The sequence below is a fragment of the Rhea pennata genome, chromosome 7 (assembly GCF_028389875.1).
Source record: "Rhea pennata isolate bPtePen1 chromosome 7, bPtePen1.pri, whole genome shotgun sequence".
Classification (NCBI taxonomy): domain Eukaryota; kingdom Metazoa; phylum Chordata; class Aves; order Rheiformes; family Rheidae; genus Rhea; species Rhea pennata.
In genome coordinates this window covers 4,391,365-4,415,473 of record NC_084669.1, presented here as the reverse complement: position 1 = coordinate 4,415,473, position 24,109 = coordinate 4,391,365, and the positions used below count along the sequence as shown (strand labels likewise).

Sequence of the window (24,109 nt, the reverse complement as noted above, 5' to 3'; positions counted from 1 at the left end):
TCACTCCTATGTCTTCTCTTTTCTGTATGTGTGTGTGTAAATTTTTTTTTTAAAAAAAAGCACCCTAAATTACATATTTAAGTTCCCATGATTTCAGCTGGGCTTGATAAAAAGCTTAGCATATATTTAATTTATACACTGAATATGAGGAGTCTAAAGGGTATGATTACAATTATGCACTGCCTTAAAATAACGGGGCTAAAGAAAGAGCATCCCCCCCTGCCATGTTACTACTTCCTCCTGATCCCTTTTTCCTTATTTCAACTTTTCTTAAGTCAGGTTAGTCCATATACCAGAAAAGAATCAAAACATAGCTTTCACACAGTAATCAGAATTTCTATGGAATTAATGCACTTTAAGAGAATAACAACAAAATGAAAATCTATACCAAGCACAAGTATGATATGAAAACTTTTGTTCATAGGAAAAAAGAATGATTTTTCTAAACAGAGATCTGAAATTAGAGAACAAAGAAGTAAAAACACTATTTTAATTGGCACTGGGACTAAAGGTCTTTTCATCTGAGACTTCTGTGCAGGGCTCTGGAGTTGACATAAGATCTGCAGTGCTGTACAGGCAGAGACACTATGCTCACAGTAAACAGAAATGAAAGCTTTGCCAAAGAAGTGGCAGAAGCATTACTGTTATAATCAGCAGTGCCTGGACACTGCTGCTAACCAGCAGCTGAGGCGGCGGCAGATGAACATGGAGCAAGATAAAGGCAGGCCCCTGAGATCTTAACTGGCAACAGGATACCATAAGAAACAAATGCACGTATGGAAACTCAGTCTAATTCTAGCCTCAAGGGCTTTCTGGAAGTACAAGCTGCCTGGCGCCTCTCCTCTGTTAGTTTCCCAGCAAAAGACCCTTTTCTTTGCTTCCCACTGGAAGCTCTGGACACCACTATCATATATATGCAAGACTTTTACACTCCTTGTTTATTTTAAGGCTACAATAGGACAGGGGCCTAGAAGGACACCTAGTCTGAACAAGTATGGTCATTTCGGTGTTTAAATAATTGAACCTTTACAAAGCCATGGAAAGTGAAAGATCACAACAAATGGAACTGATATAAATAATTCAGAGAGAAGTTATATCACATACCTCACGGTTTCTATGTATATACACAAGCAAAACTATAACAAAATCCATGGGTCCTGATGGGATGCACCCACGGGTACTGAGGGAGCTGGCGGATGTTGTTGCCAGGCTGCTCTCCATCATCTTTGAAAGGTCCTGGAGAACTGGAGAGGTGCCTGAGGACTGGAAGAAAGCCAATGTCACTCCAGCCTTCAAAAGGGGTAAGAAGGAGGACCCAGGCAACTATAGGCCTGTCAGCCTCACCTCCATCCCTGGAAAGGGGATGGAACAGCTCATTCTGATGTCATCTCCAGACATACGGAGGAAAAGAAGGTGATCAGGAGTAGCCAGCATGGATTCACCAAGGGGAAATCCTGCTTAACCAATCTGATAGCCCTCTATTATGGAATGACTGGCTGGGTAGATGAGGGGAGAGCAGTGGACGTTGTGTACCTTGACTTCAGCATGGCTTTTGACACTGTCTCCCATAACATCCTCCTAGGTAAGCTCAGGAAGTGTGGGTTAGGCGAGTGGACAGTGAGGTGGATTGAGAACTGGCTGAAAGGCACAGCTCAGAGCATCATCATCAGTGGCGTGGAGTCCAGTTGGAGGCCTGTGGCTAGTGGTGTCCCCCAGGGCTCAGTACTGGGCCCCATCCTGTTCAACTTCATCAATGACCTGGATGAGGGGACAGAGTGCCTCCTCAGAAAGTTTGCTGATGATACCAAGCTGGGAGGAGTGGCTGACACACCTGAGGGCTGTGCTGCCATTCAGAGAAACCTGGACAGGCTGGAGAGCTGGGCAGAGAGGAACCTCATGAGGTTCAACAAGGGCAAGTGCAGAGTCCTGCACCTAGGGAGAAGTAACTCTAGGCATCAGTACAAGCTGGGGGCTAACCTGCTGGAGAGCAGCTCTGCAGAGAAAGACCTGGGAGTGCTGGTGGATGACAAGTTGACCATGAGCCAGCAATGTGCCCCTGTGGCCAAGAAACCCAATGGTGTCCTGGGGTGCATCAGGAAGACTGTTGCCAGCAGGTGGAGGGAGGTGATCCTGCCCCTCTACTCAGCCCTGGGGAGGCCTCATCTCAAGTACTGTGTCCAGTTCTGGCCTCCCCAGGACAACAGAGACATGGAGCTACTGGAGAGAGTCCAGCGTAGGGCTACGAAGATGGTCAGAGGGCTGGAGCATCTGCCCTACGAGGAACGGCTGCGAGAGCTGGGCCTCTTCAGCCTGGGGAAGAGAAGACTGAGGGGGGATCTTATCAATGTGCACAAGTACCTGAAGGGAGGGTGTCAAGGGGACGGGGACAAACTCTTTTCAGTTGCCCCGTGTGACAGGACAAGAGGCAATGCGCAGAAACTGAAGCACAGGAAGTTCTGCCTGACCGTGAGGGGGAATTTCTTCCCTGTGAGAGTGACGGAGCCCTGGACCAGGTTGCCCAGAGAGGTTGTGGAGTCTCCTTCTCTGGAGATCTTCAAGGCCCGCCTGGATGCAACCCTGTCTAACATGCTCTAGGTGACCCTGCCTGAGGACTAGATGATCTCCAGAGGTCCCTTCCAACCTTATCGATTCTATGATTCTATGAAAATAAACATTCCTACAGAACACACTTGAACATCATCTACATACTCTTTTTGTGATTATCAGTTTTTTTTTTCCTAGCAAAGAATATGAAATAAAGAAGCAAAGAATCTTGCTCAGATCTCAAAAGAAATTAAACATGAAGGCTGCAAGTAAGTCTCACATCAAACCCAAACTGGTGTAACACCACGTGCACTCTGAAAGGAAAGGGCCCGTTCCCTTTTCCATGTTGTCAGCATGCTCCTGCCTTAACCTTGAGTTAATTCTGGTGCTTGCATAGCAGCATAGTGAACAGGTTTACTGAGCTTTTCTGATAAAAGCCAACCCATTAAAACAAACAAACAAAAAAATAGAGCAGTTCTCCTCTAGATAAACTCACAGAACTGTTTCAGCTCAACAAAAAAGGAGGAATTGCACCACAGCTGTTGCCTTCCAGCAGCTGCCTACCATTATCCTGAATTGGGCATCATGTGAAATAGTACTGCTGATTGGAGTTCATGGTTCCTACTTCCTTTCTTATTTCATTAACTAGCAATTCTGTTCAGCTAGAGAAAAAATGTCTAATGGAGGTTTAATAAAAGCTAACCAATAAGTTAAATAGACTTTTCACTCTTGACTTGGTGGCCAACGTCTAGTACATGAATTTGAGTTTTAAATGTTCTACTTTCATCTGCAAGGAGAATATTTTTACACTGGAATCAGCTGTAATTCAGCAAGTAGCATGAATAAAGTAGAAAAAAGAAACACAAAACATAGGAAATAGAAATTGGTCCTGCAATGCACAACTCTTAATGATAAAATAAAAACAGCTTATCTTAATGATAAAATAAACCAGACAAATGTTGTATGCTAGTGGCTTCTAAACTGCAGCACTTTTTGTAGCATTTTCATTGCATTTGAAAAGCTGCCTTAGGGTAAGTGCTTCATTTAAAACCACAACTTCAAATAACCACTGTCATTAATTACAAGCAAACAACAAAAAAGAGGCAACTTAGTCCATGAGCTTCATTTCACTCTCACTGTTAACAGACCTGGGATGATTTCCTATAGCTGAGAAAGATTTCTGTGCCACCTCACCTCCACTGTTACTTAGGCAGAGAGTTCTGTAAGGATTTGAATCTGCAGCACATTCAGTGTGGAGCATTTTCTGAACCAGGAAATATGCCCCACAACCTTAAGAGTAATCCATCAACCTTATTCACTGTTGTGATTCCAATGTTTCCCCTTCATTTGAATTACATGAGCTGACAAAGGAGTCAGAAGCAATAACCATCCATTGGTTCTCTTTATAGAACAATACAAACTTAAGCCATTCTACCACTTAGAAGAAAAACGGATGTTACCTGAATATTAAGCCTTCCTCTGTGGGCCCCAAGGCCGTATCGCTTTGCTGTGGAAGCATGTAGCTGGAAGTCAGTAATTTTTAATGTCTCAAGACCAAGTGGAGGACAATCTACAAAACAAAAGATTAAAATTAAAAAAAAAAAAAAAAGCAAACCATAAACAAGTGTTCAACATTTCTCTCTTTCACTTGTGCCAAACTGGCCAGGGTCCTTGCTGGTATAAATGAGTATAGCACCACTGAAGTCAATGCAAAGTGGCAGCACCCATAAAATCAATGAAGCAATGCTGATTTACACCAGCTGAGGATCTGGTTCTTTGAGGTCCTCATAATATAGTTATTACTGCTTGCTATATGCTTTTGTTTTTTACAGATATACATAATATTTCCCGTCAAGTATTTTTCAGTACAAAATGCCAATAAAATGGCCTTTTATTTGTCTCTCTTTTGGCATTTTCTTTTTCATCTCTTGTTTTGATTTTTTCCCCTGCGCTCATTCCAAGCTACTGTATGAAGTTATGTTTCTAATTAAAATCTATTCTGGAAACTTCAATCACAGTCGCTCACATTGCACAATAGCATCTGTTACAAAGGTCCAGGAGGCCGGACTACAGAACTCCATGGAGGTAATGACTAAGCACAAACAGGGCAGTTTTGAAACAAGGGGCCATCTCTCTAAGCTCCAAATTGTGCAAAGCCTTGAACAGAGAAAAGCAGATGCCATTGCCTTTACAGTGAGCCAGTAATGCAGCAAACTCCAGCCTGGAGCTCTGGCTTTGGAAGATAAGACTTCAGAAAGAGCCTATTTCTTTATTATCAGAAAAACATTCTGGTGTAAGATGACCCCAGTCACCACAGTATTTGAGCCCCACACAGTCCTTAGCATATTTATCCTTAAAATATTAGGATGAGAGTGGGAAGATCAACTATCAGTGTTTCACAGAACATGAACAAAAAGCACAGAGAGACATCTGGGGAGCTTTTAAATTGTAATAAATAAAGCCAGCACCAGCTGGAATGGCAAAGCCAGTATAGGGCAGAAGTAGAAAGCAATTTAATGCTTGTATAGCTCTGGTACTTTTTAGGTTAGACTTGGTTTTGTAGCGCCATGATCATAACACCTCTGGTTTTGGGAACAGGCCAGAATTTTTTTGCAAGAAGTCTATTGTGTGTGTGCAGGTGGTTTGCTATAATTTGCACAACAGGTTATGACAGAAAGAGGCATCAGTCATGAATCCTTGACTGCATTTCTGATCCCTAGACCACCCTTATTTATAATCCCTACGCCATCCTAATTTATTGCCTTGCTTGAAAGTTGTGACTGAAAACTTACTTGTGCCACAGTTGCTGCAGAACTGTGAAAGAATTTATCCTCGTGCTCTATACCTGTGTACTGCTTACATATATTCATAATTGCTCATCAAAACTTCATGACAGTATGTACCCAAGAATATCATCCTGGCCATGTCTAGCCCTCACATAAAGTTTTGTGTTACCACGCACTAACTGGCAGAACATGTATGTGATTTCATATTCTCCTCTATAGCTCTCAGGAAAAATACTACAAACTGCCAATTCATACTGGTATTTCTTTGTTCATCCTTAGAAAAATTCTTGCGGAATCCATGGCCAAAATTCTATGTTTTCATCAAGGAAAGACAGGAAAGACAAATGCTAAATATTAATATATTTTTGAAGTACCACCCATGATCTTCATATTACACAGGAGACAAAATGTAGACAGTTCCTCTTTTAGAAAAGCTTTCAATCTAATTATCCAAAACAGAGAAGAGACAGGACTCATAAGGAAAAACAGAGATAGGAGTAGCTCAGAGGATTTTTGTTTCATTGGCTAATTGTTTTAATTTTATTTCCTTCTAGATGAGTGTTTCATCTTTCATTGCACTCTGAGTAGAACAAGTCTTAGGCCCTGACAGAGCTCTACTGGGAGCAAATTATATAGCTGGGAACTTCCTGCCTTTCTTTAACAAGCTCAGTTATTAAGATGTACTTGGAAATCAGTCTAAGGGCATAATCCTGCAAACTCTTTTGCACTTCAGTAGATTTTCTTCTATGTACAGTCTCACAGTTCTCAGGTACTCAAACACTACTCGAAAGTACTGTCAAGATCAGACAACAAGTCTGAGCTTAAAATAAAAGCAGACTGCTTTTACATACTCAGGACTTCACAAAACTTCACTTAACTTGATGTTTATACGCTGCACCTAACATAAGGCTAGAGGGCAATCTACAGGCACTACTATAACTTAATAAAAAGGTAGACCATTTTCCTCAAAGTGAATAGCCAGCTCCATCAGCAACAGATCTAATGAAGCGTGGTCTCTTCTAAACTGCATTTCAGAGTCCAGTTTTCTGTTATTTAATAGGGAGCAGCAAATGCTTACAGAGCTATCCCAGCCCTGGTATTCCTCCTACCACTCCTCTGTATGAACAACAGCAACGCAATTTGTAGTCCCATCTTCCTCCAAAGAGATATTAGGAGAATTTCTCTCTTCCATAGCGAGATCTCTTTTCATGAAACCCGCAGGAACACACTCTTTGTGAGGCTGCTAGCTGTCTGTCAAACTTGGCTGAAATTATCCAGTGGGTTCAACTGCTGCTGGAGCGCGAGACGCTCACAGACACTACTGGCAGGCGTATAAACCCTCTCCACACAACCATGCCAAACAGGCCTCATTCTTTAGAAAACCAAGCAAAAAATATTTATCTGTGCACATACAAGAAGCAGGTTTGGTCTTATTCAGACTGAAATGTTAGTATGAAGAGTAACATTCATATTATAAAGCTGTAACATTCTTGGCTTGCCTGTGAATTTCAGATAGAGTTCCTTAAACTGCAGCATGGGCTATTTACTGACTGAAAAAAATGCCTGCATTTATTTGTGTCTATTATCTCTGTTTCTACAGAAACTGAAGCCTAATAATATCTCCAAAATGGTCATATGCATCTCAATTAAACATGCCTGACTCATCTTTACTTTTTTAAGTATGAATTATTTGTATTGTCTGTAAATGCATTAGATTAACAGGCCAATATTATGAAATGCTCAATCTAATGGGAGCTTTCAATGAAAGCAAGATGAGGCTTTAAGGGCAGGCAAAAGCTATCTATGATACATAATATGGATACCTCTGATGAAAACTATGCAATACACTGTTAACAGTATGTTGTCCTCTCTTAATGACCTCAAGCCTTACAATATTTTAGGTGAAATCATTCAGATCTCTACCATCAATTTAATAGGATTCTATATGCATTATTATTTATGTAAATAAGAATGAGAACACCTAACATGCTTTCTCTGGAAATGAGAACTAGAATTTAAGCTATCATTTCTAGCCATAAATTTGTTGCACTAACTTACCAATTTACCAAATCACTTAAAGACTTTTTTTTATTATTTTCATAAGAAAAATCAAGTATTTTGCTCCAGCACCTGACTCAAAATTTATAAAAGACATTCTCTCCACGAAAGACCATTGACCTCTATATGTTTCCATACATGTAGGTCTTCATAAGGCTAATAATCTGGGACTCATCAAGTCTGTTGTTTGCAGTAGCAGCAAAATATAAAATCTGTGCCATTTTCTACATGAGAAAATCTTTGATTTTGGTTTTAAATGTAATTACGTCTTCTATAAATAGCCATAATATCTTATTGCGAACTCTTTAGAAATATTGATTTTTCCACATGTATATGAACTTAATCATCAATAATAGAATAAAAAGAGAAGTATGTTATACCAAAATATTAAATATAAACTTTGATGTGTAATGTGTAGAGAAGGTGAAGGCAAACTTTCCCATACAGCCCAGTTACGCACTATAATGTAATACAATCCACCTAAAGCTGCCAATTCACTACAGGACAAAAAGAAAACATATTATATATGTATGTGTGTGTGTGTGTGTGTGTGTGTGTATATATATATATATATATATATATATCTCCTGAGTTATACTTTAAATTTAGTTTTAGAGAAATTATTTAGTTTTTTTTTTTTTTTCACTCTGTCTTTACTAGAGATATCCAGGACAATTTAATTATTTTTAACAAATATAAAGGAAAAGAAATTGATTTATGGCATTCATAAAAATGGTACTTCTTAAAGCATTGTTTTAATATATTTTATGTAATTTTAGAAAAACTTCCATATATTAATGAAAATTGTCACACAGACTACAAGACTGCCTTAATGATTCTGTACTCTTCATACTAGTTTGGAAATACGCAAGCTATAGAAATTAGGTAAGATGAATAGTCAGACCAGCTCAAACCTTATAAATTTAACTGGAAATGATTTAACTATTTGGTCATTTCTTTAATGGGTTAAAAGAGAAATCATGTAAATACAGGAAATTTAACTTTGGGTTTGCATGACATTTAAATCCATGCACTATGTACATAATAACTTACTAACAAAATCTATCAATATCTAACCACAGTACTTATGTTTTACAGCAGAAGAATAGCAAGCATTAAACTTAGAGGTTCAAAGAGGTAGGTATGGACTCTCTCTTCCTGGCCCATGTCTAGCCAGGACATGCATGATTTTCAACCAGAAATAGGTATTCATTTTAGAAATGAGTCACTAATAAAACGTCTGGATCAAGTTAATTAATTCCAAGGCCTAAAAAGAGACAGGGCTTGGAATCAGATTTAATAAAATTTGTATCTTGAACATTGTTCTTGTAAGGTTTCCATTTTGAAATAACTTTCCTATTAGCTATGTTAAATGGCTATATCTCAATGTCTAATATTTTCAATTACGCTTCTTCCAGCCAGATGGATGATTTTATCACAGCTAAGGTCGGTAAGGCATTTCTTATGCTTCAATACTGTTAGCCATCATTCATCCCTTGCCATAGGGAGTGGGGGAAACACTTCAGAATTACTTCAATCACAGCCTCATCTCTTGAATCAAACATTACAACAAGCTGCATTACATTTTAGAGCTTACCCATATCATGGAACTACCTGAAGGAGGTACCGAGACCCCTTCTCAGGCCAGCACTGTCTCTGCATGGCTCTGCACTGTGCAGCAATATTAGCCCAGGTCTGAGAGCAGTTGCAGCTACATGATGGCTGTACCCTACTGATGCCTTCCACTAAAGCTCTGGTTAAAAAGCACAGCTTCTGCAGAGCCAGCTTGGTCATCTTTATACCTAGAGTATAAATATGCCCTTATAGTTGCTCTGCTGCAATATTATCTGTTCTCCATCATACAATGTTATTAGCAGGCATTCTTAGAAATGCAGATTAATTTCATCAGCAGAAGATACAGCAGGGAAAACACTCATGTTCATCTTTATTGCCTAAATTATTTATTTATTTTATTTTCTTCTGCTATAAATAAAGATTTTCAGATAAGCATTGATTGTCTTTATAGCTCTTTTATCTAATAAGGATGCATTTAGGAAATCATTCTTTATTGTTGTTTGAGGGGTGCACGGCAGCCAAATGATTGTTTTATTTAAAGAATATCTTCAATCAATTTAGGAGCATGTTCTGCTTTTCATACAGAAAAAAAGCAGTATGTTTCCCTTTACTTATATTTTTAAGAGCCATACCTATAATCCTTTTTAATTCCCACAAGTCTGTGCTTGTCTAACTCCTCGCACACAATGATACTCAGATCTGTAAAAGAGAAATATCAGCCTTTTGCAGTCTGACAGTCCCCCGACATTTGGAAGCTGAATGTACTCTGACTATTTATTTTTTATTATTTCAAATATGTTTTTGCTCCAGGAGCTCTGTCATTTTTAAACAGGTATGAATCCACTTGCACTTCAAAACATTTATTTGGGCAAAAGGGTAGTTATATTATAGAGATACAACAGTCCAGAGGAGACAAGTGGAAGTCCAGACAGCATTGACAGCAGGTTGACAGAGAATTTTCTCTATACAAATAATGGTTTTAGTGCCAGGTATTCTTCTTCACTGAAATCTGTAGCTATGCATTTGGGCCTTATGCCTGCACCACCAAAGTCAAAAGTAGAACTCCTACTGACTAGTAGAAGGTGAATGAGATTTTCACTGTGATAAACATGATCACCTCGTGATCCTTCCAGTGTAGCTGATTTCTGTAAATTGTGTATTTTCTGTCAAAATATACACTGCAAGTATGATTTTCAGTAACAACAGACTAAAGTTCCTTTAAAAATCAGGCCCTCTCATGCAGGCCACTTTACAGCGTCAGAAAACGTACGTTGCATATCTCGGCCTTTGGCCAGTTTGCCCAGAAAGAGAGAGTGACAAGGACAAGGATGTGCCAGCTGATGACAGATGACTTGTCTATGCTGGGAAGAGAATCAGGATGGTGCCAGTTTGATATGCTCTAGGATGCTATTTCTATGTCTAGTAGTAACCTATTACTGTAATCATTATCAGTTTCTTCTTCCTGTAAATGGCTACACATTTGCTTATCACACTTGGATATGGTCTAATCCTCTCTCCTAAAATCTTGTTCCCTGCAGATTCAACACCTATCTTGTCAACAGTGTGGTCAGGCAACTCACAGCAAAATCATCTCTCATAAGGCAGATGTAGTTTTCATTTCTGATTCTCTATTTCTTCTTCTGGACCATCTCAGGATAGGTGCAGAATGTAGGCCTCATTTAAGCAAAATACTTAAACATAGTTAACTAAGAAGCTGCAAACCTGTGAAGCTACTGACATATGGAAGATAAGCACACAATTAAACCTATATTTTTAGGGATAAAAAACATGAAGTTTATTATTTTATTCATACTATTTTGATCCAATTTTTAGATCATTATAGTCTTACACAAATATTCTTAGTGAGGTCGGAATAATAAGTTTGACTGTAATAGCTAACCTTAGAGGTTTTCCTGTAAAAAGTGTAGTTGATAATTCATCTTCTAATAGTGGAAAATTTTAATGGAAACTTTGACAGTCTAATTCCTATGTCTCAAATAATACTCAGGTAACAGACATGCAAAGTGTTTTAATGCACCTGAGTGGTGCAATAACTGTAAATGCACTTTTCTACCAAGCAGTTAGTTGTTGAATATCTGTTTGGATTGCTTTGCTGTTATGGACAGCCTTTGTGGGGGCTGAATTAAACAGAACAAGCTTCTCCATTTTCTAAATAATTTCTTATATTTACAGTCTTAAACCATTTGGGGAGGGAATATAGTCTAGCTAAATTTTGCTGTTTTGAAGATGTGATCACAGAAGTGTGAAATTTTGACAGATGTTCATGAGTCACATTCTATACTTGGTCTGCCCCAGCTTTTCCCTGGAAACAGGTTTATTGATTTCAGTCTGAGTGGTTTTCCCACCTTCTGACTTTGTTCATGCACAAAGTACTGCTAGTAATACAAACTAGTTTCTCTCCTAGTCTGAATTCAGGCCACTGGCACCTATGCACCCCAGATTAATTGAAGCACTACAGGCAGATGAAGACTTTTCAAGCACACAGTTTGCTTTTATTTTTATTTTTTTTCTTATAAACCCATTCCCAGAGCAGCAAAGGAACAAAGCAAACAACATACACTTAAAACAAATCCCCAATATAGAATTTAAAATACCAAATTATAGTCCCAGTTTGAAGTTCAAAGGATCAAATAGAAACTAAAACTTTCTCTATCCTAAGACAACATTATTGTGCTCTAATGTTGTATCAAAGCCATGCATTTTTCTAGCTTAAGCAGCAAATACTGCGTAGGTTTAAGACATTGGGGACTTCCCTTGGAAGGAAGGGGTAGTATTATCACAAAACTATAACACACGTTTCTCTTCATGGTTGCTGTTAAAGATTAAAAAAAACTAACAAAAATGCTTTAGATCTGAAACCACAAAAAGCAACTCTGGTATGAGGTTCCAGGTCCAAAGCCTCCTTAAATCAGGAAGAATATTTTCATGGGCTTTAGATGAAGCCAAAAACCGAATGAGACTGCTGTTGATACCAAGAGCACATCCACAGGCAGAGGCAGCTGCAGCTAGAGGTGCCCCGCGTGCAAAGCCAAAGGTATGAGCCAATACGGCTGTACCAGCACCGCGTCCTACTCAGAGCAAATGGCTGGAGAAGCCTTCCTCCGCTGCATTATTCACTGCCGTTGTTATCCAAACAAAACACCTCTCTTATCTATGTCACACAGCAGAAATGTAGATGCGCACATTATGAGGAAGAACCAGGGATCTGCCTACTCCCTATTCAAAGGCAAGGCCAAAAATGTTGTGTCCCAACCATACCTCTTACCAGCAACACACAGCTCTGTGGTGCAAAGACACTTAACACTCTCTTATTCTCCTACCTCAGCTCTTGACTGGACCTTAAAATTCAAATGTTGCTATTCAGGAATATCAGAAATTGTGCCCTAATCAGAGCTAAGAGCACTTTATAAACTCTTATAAAACTAACACAATTACTTTTCTTTTGTTTTTTTGCATTGTGTTGCAGAAACAAGGGGGTCTGACAAAGCTACGTTGGCATATGGATGTATACTGATTATGCCTCATATATATCACACCATATTCTCTCTCTCACTCTCCATTTCTGTGCACTATTTATTAATTCAGTCTATGCTCTGCTTCATTTTTAACTTTCATTTCTTCTTCTGCTTCTGCAGAGAATAGAGGTATCTGCAACATAACTGGGCACAACCGAACCACTTTCCTGCATGACCACAGTCAACAAGCCACAAAATCTGAACCAGATGAATATATTTTGTATATTCCTGCTCTCATTGTGATAGGGGAACAAGATGAGTTACATTTCTGTTATAGGCATTTATGCTTTTCCGAAAGGTGGCACTGTAACTTTATGTTACCTATACACTGTGCACCAGATGGCAGAAGTGGACATACAATTTATTTTAAAAGGTTATAGGGTATAGACTCTCTGCAAGGGTAATAGTGTCCCTTGCCTGCTTCCAACATTGAGGAAAATTCAGTAATCCAAGGCAAGTAAAGAATAAATTATCTTGACCCTTTAAGTAACATTAGACATAAAATGTTTTTGAGATTCAGAAAGTACACCTTTCTTTTTACTATTTTTTTTCACATTTTTGCTCCCTCGGACGTCCAGTGTTGTGACTGAATCTAGATATGAAAAAATAACACTTTCAGCAGGATGAGCTTCTATTATTCCTGGCACAGCTGGAAGCAGGAATTTCCAGAAAGCCTGTTCTCTGGAGGCTTTCTACCCAAGTTTTCAGACTCCAGAGGTTTCAGACACCACATAACCTTCCCTGAGCAGCACGCTGCTGCCTCCATCATACAGTTTACCTGGAAGGAGATGTGATTTATGATGTGGACAATGCAGAACCTCTGTCCAACACGCATAAAACCAACACGCTGGGCACAAGCAGCATTTCAGTTTTCCTCCCAGATCAGACTCTTGCTAACTGTAGCCTTTCTGTTCATGGGAAAGTAGCAACCATACGTGCCCACAGACAGCAGCCTCTTCAAAGAGGAAAAGTGGGTACGTATAGAAATATGACTCAGAGCTGCAGCTCACAGTGAACAAGCCAATACACTGAGTCTCTGCATACCGCACAAATGGCCATCAGAACCAATCTGGAGTCCCTAATACTGCAAGAGGGGCGCAGATCACTGGTAAATTTACCTGCATCGATACCCAGGAAGCTCACCTTCCAGCTTGAACAGCCTTTCCCTGTTTATTTGCTTCTTCTGCTTACTTATAAAGCAGGATGTGTCTAAAATTGGCCTTGTCTCTCCTTCCCTATGTCTCTCTACTTAAGGAGAAAGGAAGAGGAAAAAGTGGGGTGGGGGTGCAGATAGGGCAGTCGGAAACTGGGAGCTGCGAAACTCCTGCCTTGCTGTGTGCCTGTGTAAAGGACCAGGGCGGGAATTCAACAGCATCTCGTATTTCAGGCTTGGTCGACGCTTCCAGCCCTAACAAAAAACCTGAAGGGAGAGCAAGCTGAATTACAGTACTGACCATCACCATAGACATTCCTTAAGTATCACTGCAGGCATAGTCCCAGAAAAAGTATCCAGATGCTTGTAATAAAAGGTATCCACTCATTTGTATCCAAATCTGACGAATCCTCCATATTCTCTACAAAGCAGTATGTGCATTTAGTCACTCTGAAAAAGACATATTATTCCCTTTAATGGCTAAAAAATACAGCTATAAAAATATCAGATCAATTCTTAACTTTTTATTATGAGCTTTGAGTGAGGCTGACTTATGTGCTAGTCATTTTTAAATGTCTCCTCTAATGTTTGTCTGAAGCACAGGATGATGACTTTCTGCAATTCCAACAAAAGCCACAAAACTGAGTACAGCCATCAAAAATAAGAACCATTCTTTTTTTTTTTTCCAGAGCGAAACAAATAGACTTAGCCAAACAATGGAGACAAAAAACTGACTCAGATTGCTTTCAGAAAAGCTGAATGTAGGACTAAAATTACTATTTTAAATGGGTATGTCCAATGTGCTCATGCCAGAAATATCTGAAAATATCAGATTGCTCAGATATACTGCAAGACCAAAGATTCTGCAATAAGAACATTAATCATGTCTATTAAAAATAAACATCTAAACTTGGAATACTGTCAGCAAGTACAAAATCAAGAAAGAAGACAACTACTATCTTAAGATACTACTCTGGCAAATAAACAAGTACCTTTAAAGAACTAAAGTTTAACCACTCTTATATTTCCATTTGCACGTATTTCACCAAAACTATACGACTGCATGAAAACCATTATACAGGTATAAAATTGATTTATGATGATACAGTTATTTCCCCCCCCCCCTTATTGTGAAAATTATAGTAGCATCTTTACACACTGCACAATTGCCCAGAGTGACAGCAGGAAATTCCTTAACACCATCACATACATGCAAATGTCTTTCCTTAATTTGATCAAGAATTAAATAGAGTTTAGGAAATATATCTGTTATAGGATCAGGATCCTGACTGATATCACAATATTTTACTGAAATGAGGGAAAAGGGAAAAAAAATACATCCACCCAGATCAATATCAATGTCTAATATAAGAAGTTTGTGTGTAGTCTGTAAGAAGACGGTATTATGACATCAAATCCTGACATGGAATAGAAACAATAACTTGATTACTAATTAAGTAACAAATTTCCAAATTAATAGAAATCTGAAAATATTATCCTTCATCAAAAACTATTCCATTTGATTAGCTCCAAAACAGCCTTGGATTCTTTTCCTAGACTGTTCCCATCAATCTTCAGTCATGCCAATTAGGTAAATTTAATTCAAGACCTCTGCGGCATATTTCTGAAGAACAGGGTGCTGCCTCTCCAGTTGACTAAATAAGACATATATAACCTGGAAATTTTCCAAAATTTGGGTCCTAGAAATATAACTCTGTCAGGAGTTCTGCCTACTTTAAGGATTTTGCTGCAGAGCCACCCTTTTGGAGCATAACAGGAATCCCAGGTGGCACAAAAGAAGTATCCAAGTGGGAGGACATAGGAAAGAGATCACATATCCTCTTTCTCAAGGATCAGAACTACATACCTGAGATTGCAATAGACTCAGTGGTGAAACACACATGAACATCTCCACTAGTTCTCTTAGAAAAGCCTAATTCCACTGAAATGAATGACGCTGCACTGGTATCCCCCACTCCTCTCCTTCTCTCTCTCTCCCACATACCCATTAAGCCCATACACCTAGAGCAGGAAAAACTTCAAAGATTGTAAAAGAGTTCTCATTAGTGCTGATGCACCATTAACTTTTAATTGCCTCTACTGTAATCACCTCCATTCCTAAGTAGTAAATCTGTCACACTTGAGGAAACAGAAATAGCTTTTTCCTGGGCCATGCAAGTTTTAATCAAGTTTAAGCTCCAGCGTTGACCAAACTGTCCTAAAAAGTAGAAAGTGTGCTAGATAAGATAGTGAAACAGATGTATTATCTTCCTTCATGAAGCAGTCCAAAACTTAACACAAATCAATCAGGGAAGAAGATAAGATCTCTTTGCTACCCAGTTCTTGGTTTTTGAGTAGACAGGTTTTCTGTTGGTTTAGCTTTCTGACCTGGCTCATGGTCGGGAACAACTGAGCGCCAGAGTATGGTGATGAAGTAGTACGAGCCATCCTTCTAGGCCACAGACAGTCTTTAATGATCTTAGCTGTAAATTGAAATGTCATTTTTAGCCACCTTACTTTCATTTTTTTTCATGATTAAAATTAAAAATATGCATTTACCAACAAAACATAGATTAGAAATAATCTGTATGTGCAGTGAGACCTGGCTGAATACTTCAGGACAATCTTTATTAGTGTCATTTCTTTCCTGCTGATTTGTGAAAAACTAATCCTTGTCAATTTAAAATCTTACCAAAGAAAACGCTGCTAATTAGAAGTGACATTAACTTTTACTTCCCCTGCATATAGACAAACATATAATTACACACAAACACCTCTATGTATAAAGCAGTAAAAACCTCAAATGAGGGCTGAGCACTTCAGCAGAGATTGCCAAGAAAACATTCATATGAAAATGAGGAGAGAGGAGAGACCAAAATTGCTTAAACCAGCCCCTTCCAATTAACATCACTGTTCTTGTAACTAATTTGTTGCCCAATAAAAGGAAGAATCACTGAAGTGGTACAAATGAATGTTCAGTGTTAAGAGAGTTTATTTATGTGTTCCACCCGCAATTGTCACCATGCACAGATTGGCTTCAGTTCCTGTCTATCCTTCCTCCAGGTTCCACATCTGGGCTAAATACTTGACCTATATAGGGAGCCTGTGACAGGAAATACCTAAAATCAATCCAACTTGGTTTTAAAACCTTTTATAAAGTGTAAGTCTCAATTTTATAAAGATCTGGTGTGTCTGATCTAGCAATAAGTTTAGACATTTGCTTTTTTAAAAAAAGAACACATCTGTTATTATTGTTTCATAGGAAATAATAATAAGAATGAATAAAAATAAACACTCCTCATAGAGCATAGTCATCATAGTGCCTGGAGCTATTGCTCATACAATAATTTCAGAAGAAAATTGTGTGGTTACAATTAACCTGATTTCAAACTTTGTGCTCCTTCCCAACCCTTAAAAAGGAATCAGTTTGCATTTTCTGGAGTACAGTAAAAGAAGGAATAAGTTTGGTGGTTTGTTTTGCTTTTTACTTAATTATTGTTTTTGACAGACTTTTGACAGACAAAACCAATAGGTTTGTTGATTCAGGCTCAGCTCTAATACAGTACTAAAAAAGTCAGAAGTAGCTGATACATTTGAGCCCAGTGGAAAACTGTTCAAATGAGGGGATGAAAACAATAGCCAACTGCGCACAGAAAATAACCAGAGATTCTTTTGATATACCCCGAAGTCCTGAAAAGCAAAAGACTTAGAAATTCATATAACAAAGCTTTCTCCTTTCCCTTAAAGTATCCTAAGCTGAAGCTGAGGCACCCATGAAAATCACTCTGAAAACTAATAAAGTATTTAAAAGTTCAAAGCAACAGGAAGTAAATCTTCAAGAAACAATTAAATCTCTAATATTTAAGGAAATAAAATCCAGACAGGGATTGAAATGTGACCAGGCTCAAAAAAATAAAAATAAATAAAGAGCAGAAGAGTAAGTTGCTGGGGTGTAAGCAATGGGTGTGTGGGAACAGGCCCATGCCCCAGTCTTTGGGTCCACTGCAGGAAAACAAAACCCAGCACAGCAGAGGAATCTTGCTGAAAAATGCACCAGCTATGAAGAAATCTAAGCACAGAGCCCAGTTTGCACAGTCAGTTAATTATTTCTTAAAGTCATTTCTGAAAAAGGCATGATTTTTAAGGAGTTCAGAAGACATGCAAGCATTCTGTAGTCATCCTCCGTCCTTCCCACATTTCACCAGCTGTGCTTCTCATGGCAGTCTTTACTAATCTGCCTGAAGAATTTTAACATTCTCAGCTTTCGGGTCCTGTTGTGAAGATGGCACTTCCCGCATGCCCAAGTCCTTCCACATTACCTCCTCCTCTATACCTGCCTTCAAGCTAGTGAGCTAGTGATGGGGGAGCCAATTTACAGAACTTAAAAAAAAGAAAAGAAAAAAAAAGAAAAAAATTGCCTCAAGTCAAAGCATGCATCAGGATCCTGTGGTTTTAAAAGCTCAGTCAATATCTCTTAAATTTTGAGTGCTCAGCATTTTCACAAGCCTATATGCTTCCTGTCTGCAGAAAAAGAATTGCTAAAAATATCTTGAGAAAGGCCTGGGTCTCAATATTTTAGAGGAAAGAACTGGAAATTCAGCAGGGAAGCTCTTATGAAGCTTCCAGAGCCGTGCCACTGAGCAAAGGCGCCGACGCAGTTCAAACAAGGTTTAGGCAAATATCTCAAAGGGTGGGCAACTCTCCAAATCAAATGACTGAGTGTTTGGAGGTCCTTCCTCCTCATTCCAGCTTCCTGTGAGCTTGCTGCTTTGTGCAGTTCACAAAAGATTCCCAAAATCCATTCTGTCTAAACATCTTTTCTGCTTTGATTAACAATGAACCCTGGTCCAGCAAAGGCTCATAACTACAGGCTAAACATTTAGCACATAGGAGGTCTCAATGAAGCAAAGCTAAGTGTGTCAGAAGCTTCAAAAGAAATCCTGTGAGTTATCAGTGAGTTCAAAATTGCATGCATCCTAAGAAGTATGCTTGCTCAGTGACGAAAGCCCGAAGATTCATCCTGAAGTGATATACTTACCTGCAGACCCAATGAGGACTGCTCAGGAACCCATTCAAATAAATCCAAACATATACCACTTGCCCACCGAGGTTTGACATCCTTCACCTGAAGAATACTGTTGTGCTATCAACAACATATGTTGCCACCAACAGCCTTCATCTCTGCTGCAACGTGAATGGGCTGATGGGAAGGATGCAGGCTAAGATTTGGCATTTATCACTAACTCAGCTGCTGCCTTGGACAGCCTGTCCTCCTTCCAACCCGCAACAGCAGGACTTTCTTCACCGTGGAAAGCACTGTATGCATGAGGTGGCGTGGAAAAACTTTGAGGCAAACTTCCTTGAGCACAAAAAGTACTTCTCAATGTGCTAACAGGTGAGAAACAGAACCTGATTCAGCATTATGGAATAAAAGTATGGAGTGCATTTCTGGAGGAATAGCTTTGTGGTATTCTCTGTGTTTTCAAAGAGCTTTGTGGCATTTTAGCTGCATAACTCCTATACTAGCACTTTTAATCGTATTTTGAAGTTTCCCATGCTGTTCCTTTTGTAGAAGTATAAGCAGTTCTCTCAAAATGGCAGTATGATTGGTATTTGACTGGCATTCAAGCACCAAAGAACACCAAATGCATATTTGTTGCTTGCTTATTTTTAGCAATACCAAATAAATCAAACTCGTCTGCAGCATTTTGCATTCCATATGTTACTACCTCGGTCATGGCTTGGATCATGTGGGTTAAAGCCAAAACTGGCGATAGGGAAGGTAGCAGTGGTAGTGGTGGAAGGAAGTGTTAAACGCAGATCCGAAATCAACTCCTTAAAGATATGCTGAACTTTTCCCCTCACTTGACAGATGTTTTAGGAGAACCTTGACAGCAGGGCAGAGCCATAAACCTGTCACAATAAAATATAGTATCTCTGAAGAGGTGAGCAGAAACTCTCATTTCTGTGAAGGACTGAGAGGGCTTCAGCAGCTCCCCCTGCAGGCAGAGGGAACCGCCCCGAGCCGGTCGTGGCCGGTCGCGGCCGGCTTCCAATCCGGCTGCGCGGCGGCTCCCGCCCGTTAGGAATTAAACACGGAACCTTCTGCCCTCCACAGCGTCACCACTCGAGGGTCCTTCACGCAGAGCGGAATTAAAGAAATGCGGCCGCCGGCACGGGGAGGTGCCAAAGGCTGTGCAAGAGAGGAGGGCTTAGGGATCGGCTGGCGTGGGGGGGTGTGAAGCGATGGCCTCAGCCTGCCCTTCCCACAAAGGAGATACCACGGGGAGGGAGGGACAGAGTGGTGGGTTGTCAGCGGTGACTTCCTGAATGGCTGTAATGACTTTGGCTGTGTGTTTTACAGGGACCAGGCCTGCAGTTTGTCATAGGAGCTAAAGTTATGATGTTAAACCAAGCAATCTGGTCTATAGAGGCAAGGAGTGGAGAATGTAGCCGATGTAGCCTTCTTGGTTTTGTGTTTTACAGGGGCGAGAGGGTGAAGTTCATAATCAACAGAGGTTCAGTTTGTTACAGTGTTAGCGCTGGTCCGATTGCAGGGACCATGGTGGGGCTTTACTTGTGTATGTATGTATGTACAGTGTGTATGTATGCATTGGTAGAGTGTGAGGCCCTGCTGTCTGGGGGAAGAGAGAAAGTCTATAGTGCATATATATTAAGTCTGTGATGGTAATGGCAATATATTCAAAGAATTCTTTAATATGTGTTCCTAGAGGTGAGAGGTGAAATGTATTGGGCGTAGAGGACAGTGGTATTATGCTCTAAATATATCCGACATACCAGGCTCTGCTCAAACACGGCCATCAGTCAAACTAGTGGCACAGGCTGTTTTCCTTTAGCTCACTTCAAACAGCCCAGGTGGCTAAACCACTCTCACTGCGGACATGAACGCACATCTCATAGGGAATGTTGCTGAACATCAAGCTGCTAAGGTATAGGTGCTCTCAGCCCAAACTCTTGGAGCTATTCCACTTTTCATAAGGTCAGGAAGTGCTGAATGAGGGCTGGAGAACAAAGATGGTTCTCAAACTTAAGGATTAGGTAAAGATTATTATTTTAGTTTAGTTTTTTATTAACTCCCGAGGGATGAAGTACTGAAATATCAACTGCACTATCAACCACCACTACCAAAATCACTCCTACCTGTGGCCACATTTCTAAGGTCATATGTCTGTCTTCAATCCTGTAAGTGAAGAAAGTCAGCAAGACATACACCCTTCCTTGGTCTTCTCCACATTCTACATACTGGCTAGACCCCTTCTCAGGCATCTAATTCTCCACAGGCATTGCATATAGAAAATCTCCATAGCTTTGGGTGTCACCTTGGTTAGTTACCGGAGTCTATAAAATGGAAAAGCCAGAAGCGTCTCTCTGAGACTGCAGTCCATTGTCTTGAACACCAGACCACCCATCTTTCAAAACTCTTTTATTTCTAGAAGAATATAAGTAAAAAGAGGAAAAAAAAGGAATATCAACTTCATGAACATTTAATTTGTATTTTTTGTTGAACTGAGTGCTCAAGAATAATGCTGATCATAGCAGAACAATACTGTTGCCAGTAACACACTCCATCTAATTCACAGTCTAAAGCTGACACGTGCTGACACAAGAAATCTGTTAGACAATTCACATTAATGGAAAGAAGTTAAACCCAAATGCATCTGTAAGTGATTAACCAAAAAAAAAAAAAAAAAAAGGTTAATCAGCTACACTATTCACTTTGAATGTTTGAATGTAATATTTTCCATGTCAGTAGCTAGAAACTATGGAGTAGATAAACTAAGAAAAAAAGTGTTTTCAGTACATGAGTTATGTTTAATTTATGTATTCATGTAATTTCATTCATTATGTAATTCACAACGCTTCTTGTGTGGACTCTTGGATGCAGCAGCACATTTTCAGATACATCGTCTTGCTAACGCTTGTGAATATAGCAGAGCTATGTATTTATTGTTTAACAGCACTGTATGCTTGCAATATTCTCATACTGTAAGTAACCAGAAATAAACAGAAGATTAATATTGTATCCAGGTACTTTCATTATTAAATCAGTGATTCAGCTTCACCCATGATCAATAGTTACTGCAAGTCATTACACTCTCCTGAAGCTTGCTGGCTTTTATGTGATCTTCTGGAATATAAGGTCAAACCACTGTGGACACGAACCCACAGCACAGGAACCACAATTATGATTTTCCTACTGTCCTTCAACTGACCTGGCCACACAAAGACCATGCAGTGCAATGTTAAGGCTTACTACTCTGTCAGAATAGGAAGTTGTTCACTCTTGCTAATCCAAGAATAAAATGTATTTCTCTAGCTCTCATATATTAGTGATATCTCATATAACTTTTTTACAAGACATTCTTGCAAAATGTATTTTACAGTGCATTGGGCCTGATATGCTTTTATAAGAGAGCTCCTTTAAACACCACTCCAGAACCAAAAAGTCACTTTAAAGCCATGGTGTAAATAAGGAATAAAATGCTTATCTTTTAACGTCTCCATGCTAACGATAATAACACAGTGCAAATCATTGCTTGTCAATGTTAGTATGTTATTTCAGCAGAAAGGAACTACTTTATGTCAAGAATAGGACTTAGATACCTATCAATGAACTCTCCAGAAAATTCTTTGTAATGTAATTCAAACAGGGCTAGAGGGATTATCCCATCTGGCATCTTTTCGTTCTTCCACTTGTTTTTCTCACCTTTCTGTTGCCATTTTTAGCTCTGGGTAGAAAAGAGAAACAGCTTTCCTTTTGCACCTGTCAAGTTGATTTAGAATTGGCTAGTGATGAAGAATAAAATGACTTGCTTTTTTTTGATTGTGCTCCAACTCTTCGAACACACACAACAGATGTTTAGAATATCCTGTTATTCCACGTACCAGAACAAAAAACCCTAGGTGATTGAAATCATAAATGCTCCTTTTGCTGTATTACAAGCAAATTAGAAATGTATTTGCTTCAGCAGTAATGAATTCAGAGTGTATTGCTTTTTACTAAAGGTTTGCTAGTGTTTTCCATTACTTGGTAATATATGTAAAAAAACAAACAAAACACCTAACACCTCTTGAAGTCAACAGGAAGACTCCCCGGAGAAAGACTTTCAAAGGAGCTAGACAGATCCTTGAAGAGAGAGCTTTATTGCTTAGTGAGCAGTATCTGCATGGACTCTTGCCAGTATCATGGCTCAGGGAAGGACTCACTCCACCCCCAAAGTTAATCAAAAAGCTGCACTTTTAGGCACCCTACTCTGCTAGCCACAGGGTTCTCTGAACGTCCTCATTCTCATGTCCATGTACTTTATTCTCTCAGGGCATGGAAAGCATGTTCAGGCACATTATAGAGAAGTAACTTACAAATTAGGGGCATAACTGTGAAGATAAGATGGCCAAAACCATTCTTGAATGAAAAGTCATCAAAACATGAAAAAAAATTCTAATGCCATCTTTAATTCATGGCCTATTAATCAGTATACCAAACTGTATCTTAAGGTAGCTCTCAGGAACAGGTTAAAAGTTACCTATTATTAATGATGATTATTATTATCAACCACTGTTTTCTCTCTGTGAGCGTTTATTTGATCTGAATGAAGGCCATGAGGTATTTGGCATGTATAATCAATTTAAACAGGAGATGATTTCAGCTAAATTAGAGCTTTTTTTGATTGGTTTCCATAAGTATCCCAAAAATAAGTATAAAAGGCACATATTTGTGTACATTTATTTTAGAAAACCCTGCTTTATAAGACAGGCCCTGCCACAAGATGGAACAAGTGAACAATGCTTCCTAAACTACACCAGAGGCCTGACAAGAGGGCCAGATCTGAGGTATCCTTTGCATATAGAATAAGCACAAACTACAAATTTTGACTGTACTCGAACAAGAATAACCCTTCTGGTAGTCTGCTTTTTACAAAGACAATGAATGGGGTATGGCTCATAAATCCCAGGAAAAAAATCAGATACTGAAAATTAAAGAAAGTGCTACTCCTTTACCATACCTTCAACTGCAAATACTTCATCTTTTTTATAGAGTCTAATTCACGCAGCTGACAGAAGTCTTCCTTCCAAAACCAAAAAAAGTAAGTGAAATCTGAACGTGGATTATTGAGCTAACCAGCTCACTGAACAGAGAATAACATTAAAAGATAAAAACAAGTTCAAATAGTGAGTGATTTGTGGTATGTCGTCATTTCCGAAACAAGTCTAGACTAAGATTCATACTATTAAAATATGTTCAGTGGAACTTTTATTCTTTTAAAGAGGTCTTTTATCACCTTAAAAATTAATGTGAATACAGAGAAGACTGCTGGGCAAATCATGGTGAAAAATTATCTTCTCTGGCTTAATCAAATGTATTTATTCTAAAGTTTTCTAACGTTACATTGTTCAGTAAAGGCATGGCTAGGGGAAACGTTAATCAGAAAGGTTTT

The 24,109-nt window shown here is 39.1% G+C and overlaps 1 protein-coding gene across 1 annotated transcript in view; it reads right to left on the bottom strand.

The window, feature by feature from the left end:
- The window catches only part of CPXM2 (carboxypeptidase X, M14 family member 2), an 81,336-nt gene that overhangs the window by 49,788 nt on the left and 7,439 nt on the right, over positions 1 to 24,109 (bottom strand). The window contains exon 2 of the mRNA XM_062579727.1: positions 4,005 to 4,114. Within this exon, the coding sequence (XP_062435711.1) occupies positions 4,005 to 4,114 (110 nt within the window). The remainder of the gene's footprint in view (positions 1 to 4,004; positions 4,115 to 24,109) is intronic.